At 31.9% G+C, this 3,790-nt stretch overlaps 1 protein-coding gene across 2 annotated transcripts; it reads right to left on the bottom strand.

Moving 5' to 3' along the window:
• Positions 1-381: 381 nt before the first annotated feature.
• Positions 382-3,316, bottom strand: LOC11424937 (MATH domain and coiled-coil domain-containing protein At3g58250). 2 transcript variants are annotated; one of them, XM_024781990.2, is made up of 4 exons: positions 3,232-3,316; positions 2,873-2,996; positions 2,591-2,754; positions 382-1,132 (listed from the first exon to the last, which is right to left on the bottom strand). In XM_024781990.2, the coding sequence occupies exons 2-4, from the start codon at positions 2,992-2,994 to the stop codon at positions 489-491; spliced, it is 930 nt and encodes a 309-aa protein (XP_024637758.1). In that variant the 5' UTR covers positions 2,995-2,996; positions 3,232-3,316; the 3' UTR covers positions 382-488. The 2 variants fall into 2 exon arrangements, with proteins under 2 accessions (XP_024637758.1, XP_003589944.1); XM_003589896.4 differs by having other exon boundaries at positions 2,873-3,003; positions 3,232-3,264.
• Between the last annotated feature and the right edge of the window lie 474 nt (positions 3,317-3,790).

Genomic DNA, 3,790 nt, shown 5'->3' with positions numbered 1-3,790 from the left:
TATTCAATTGATTCCATTAACAAGGTATTATGTATCATTATCATAAACATTTCTGTTTCTGATTTACCTTTTTTTCCTTTGGAAGATGGCATAGCTTGCAAAGGCTTGCAAAAACCGAGATCGAAACGACGTCCATGAATGAGAGCTGTTGTGCTTTCATATTTTGAGTTTGTTATTTGTTTGTAGCCTAGATTATGACTACTTTTAATACCTTTAGTTTACTCATATCTCTCGCCAATAATAATGCCTTTATCCTTTTTGTAACGATGACCAAGAACAATATCAATTTTATCTATCAAGCAAAAAAAAAAATGCAGACCCGTGTGAATCCACATATTTTGCGTAGTAATTTTCAAGTAAGGACTTAAAACAAAGAACAGATGGAGAATAAAGGTATCATATATTGGATTAGGAAACACGTTTTCATATAATAATTTTGAAGATAAATCTTGAAAGACATCGAAATAAATCCTAATTTAGCTATAAATCTATGGTCCCAATTCAGAATCTAAATCTAATTCTTTGAAACCTTTGGATTTCAACAAGTCTCTTTCCATGTCAAGATTCATCTCAGCTGCAAGCGACTTAACCTTTAGCCTTTCCATTTCAAGCTCTAAAACTACCATGTTCTCCTTCATCTTTTCAGCCTCCAGAGCTTTCTCCATGTATCTTTTTATTCCTAAAGCATAGTGAACATGCGATTCTAGCCAAGTAATATCAAATTTAAATTTCGCTAGTTCCTCCCATAAAACTTGAAGATCCTTACAAGCTTGTTCATTCATGTCTCTCGCTTTTCTAGTCTTAAGGAAATACAGAACTTTACCTAATGCAGCAAACACCAACTCTGCGTCAGGATCTTTAGTAGGTTCAATAAAAACTAGGGAAGAAACTGGTGAAACAGTTTCAATATTTGGGCCTCGATCTTCAGGCTTTGGTCTTGGGAGTTCCACTTCCATTTTAACGGTTTGATTTATTTGTTTCTCATGAGCTGACTTACAAACAAAAATTTCGGCACCAACAATACAAGTATCATTCACAATAAACCCCCTTCCAGGATCACGAAGCGCAGCTAATGTCATGAAAGAAAAATATCCCCATTCATCCTCACTTGCACTGAACTCCTGGCTAGTTTCTGTCAAGATAAAGCATAAGAGTAAAATTTAGTTTATTTTTTTCTTACTTGAATCAAATTACTTGTTTAAAAGGGAAAATGCGAGCATCACATTATGAACATATATTAAAAAAATACAACACATTCTCTCTATATCTCTGCTTCTATATCACATCATAAAACTATCATATATATCACACCAGTCTCTTTTTCACTTTGTAGCTTCTACAACAATGACGTATCTAGGACCCTGATTCAGGGGTGCAAATTTTTTAGCACAATTTATATATATAAGGACATGAGCAACTGACACCATGGTGTTAAACTTAATCACATGATCTTAGATAATGTTTTTTACCATATAAATGTATTATAAAATTGACCATTGGATTGATAGATATTATAATATAAATCATGTGTATATAAAATTTGACATTAATCATAAATTATTTGATATGTCAATGAGATAAATTAAAATTAATGTCTATAAACTCTTAATAACGTGTTAATTTTAGCCAAGAGAAAAAATAGAGAAGATATATATTACTATTAGGGTTATGTTAACAAGGACATTTGTTAAACATTCAAAAGAGTAAATGATTTACATGTTTTATGTAGAAAAATTGCTTTTCAAAGTTTCAATAGGTTGAATACACAATTTCTAAGAAAAAAATTCTTATTTTGACTTCTAAACAAGTGCTCCAAGAACATTTGTTAGCATATCTCATTTATTTTAGCTAAGTGATTGAGCTCAAGTTGTTAAGGAGTTTCATATGACGAATCATTCGGACACTAGTTCAATTATTTTTTAAACACGATTTTTTGTGATACTTTAGCTACCTCTCAGCCGAATTTTGGATCACTAAACAAATGTTAACGAGTGCCCTTAAGGCAATAGCTAAAGTTTTAAAATAGAAATAACACCAACAATAGGTACTAAATGATTATAGTCATTAGTCTTTTTCTGTGGATTATAGGCATAGTGCCATACTCTCTCATGAGATGAAGAAAAAAATATAGAAAACGGAAAAATATATAAGAAAAAAAAGCTTATTCAATCACCCGGTCTCTTAACTTAATTGATTGTCTCAATTTGGTCCTAACTATAATTTGTACCAATTTGGTCCCCTATGTTTTGCTTTGTTATTAGTTTTAGTCCTTTTTATTAGTTTCTCTCAAAAAAACGTTAACAGAAATGACTAAACTAGTAACAGGTAAAACATAAGGGACCAAATTGATACATAAGTTAACGTTCATGTGAGAGATTTTAGGGTCTAAGTGAAAAACCTTTGACTAAAGGTGCAAATTAAACATATCAAGGTGTGCAAATTACATAAACATAGGATTATTGGTGCAAGGTAACACACTGGATCCGCCCATGTTCTGTAAAATCCTATTGGATCATCATAATTCTAGCATAGCCGATATCAAACATACACTTAATAATTTTGCAAGATGGAGGAAGAGGAGAGAAAAAACCTTTTGTGATTGTTCTGTTGTCTTCGACTTGATTGAATACAGCAAACTTAAATTTCGCATCTCTCTTCCATCCCTCAGACATATTAGCAGTCTTCATAGCCTCCAAAAATATTCCTAACTGGTCGACTGCACTACTACTCCCCTTTGGGAAGAGAGCAATCCTCCTAAAGCAAAACCAAATAAGATCAAAACACAAATGTAATAAATCATGTCAGAGAGTGTATATAATCTATTAATCTATCTATCCACCAGTGGAAATTGTGATTCATTCAAATGACGTACCATGGATATCCACTAAGAACGTAAGGCTCCGAGTATAACTTATCAACATTCAAGCGGGAAAAATTCTCAATCTTCCATGTGAACTTCTCAAATATCTCAAGACTAGTTTCTTGACCGTCCATTGCTGTAAACTCAAGAAGAACACACAAAGAAAAAATAGAAACAATTCTTAATTAACAGAAATTGATGATTAACCATGACGAATACCGCTGGTGATAAGAAAATTGAAAAAAACCACTGGTGATAAAAAAAAAAAAAAAAATTGAAAAAAAACCGCTGGTGAAAAATGCTTAGTTATTAAAATCAAGACAAATACTAAGAACATAGTACATAATACATAGATCAAGTTGATCGCTTACATGATAATTAACGACACTATAGAGCCCAGCACCCGTCACACATAGGAAAAGTGAATATTAACGGTTGCCCAGCACAGCTATTTATATACTCCCTCGGGTCAATATTATAAGAAAAAAATCACTTTTTAGTAATATTACAATTATAGCGGTAATTAAGAACATTACAATTACTTGTGTCAAAAAAAAAGAACATTACAATTACTTGTACGAGCGACTTAGCTCCCGAGAAAGGCAACGCACAACTTACAACAAGGAGGAGTATCTTAATTTGTTACACTTACACTTCGGCAAGGCACAACTTACAATAGTGCTCATTTGTTACACTTACAAAAGTTGGATATAAATGATATTTGTACTCTTAATTTGTTACATATTTATATATTCGTGGATACCTCATACTCCCTCCGTCCCAAAATATATGTTATTTTAGAAAAAATATTTGTTCCAAATTGTATGTCGCTTTACAATACTAATGAAACATTAATGTTACTTTTCCTATTATAACCTTAACTATTTATTACTCTCTCTTCTTTCAAGTCTTTTATTTATCTTTCTCATA

This window comes from Medicago truncatula, chromosome 1 (genome assembly GCF_003473485.1).
Source record: "Medicago truncatula cultivar Jemalong A17 chromosome 1, MtrunA17r5.0-ANR, whole genome shotgun sequence".
Lineage (NCBI taxonomy): Eukaryota > Viridiplantae > Streptophyta > Magnoliopsida > Fabales > Fabaceae > Medicago > Medicago truncatula.
This window is presented reverse-complemented; position numbering and strand designations above follow the sequence as displayed.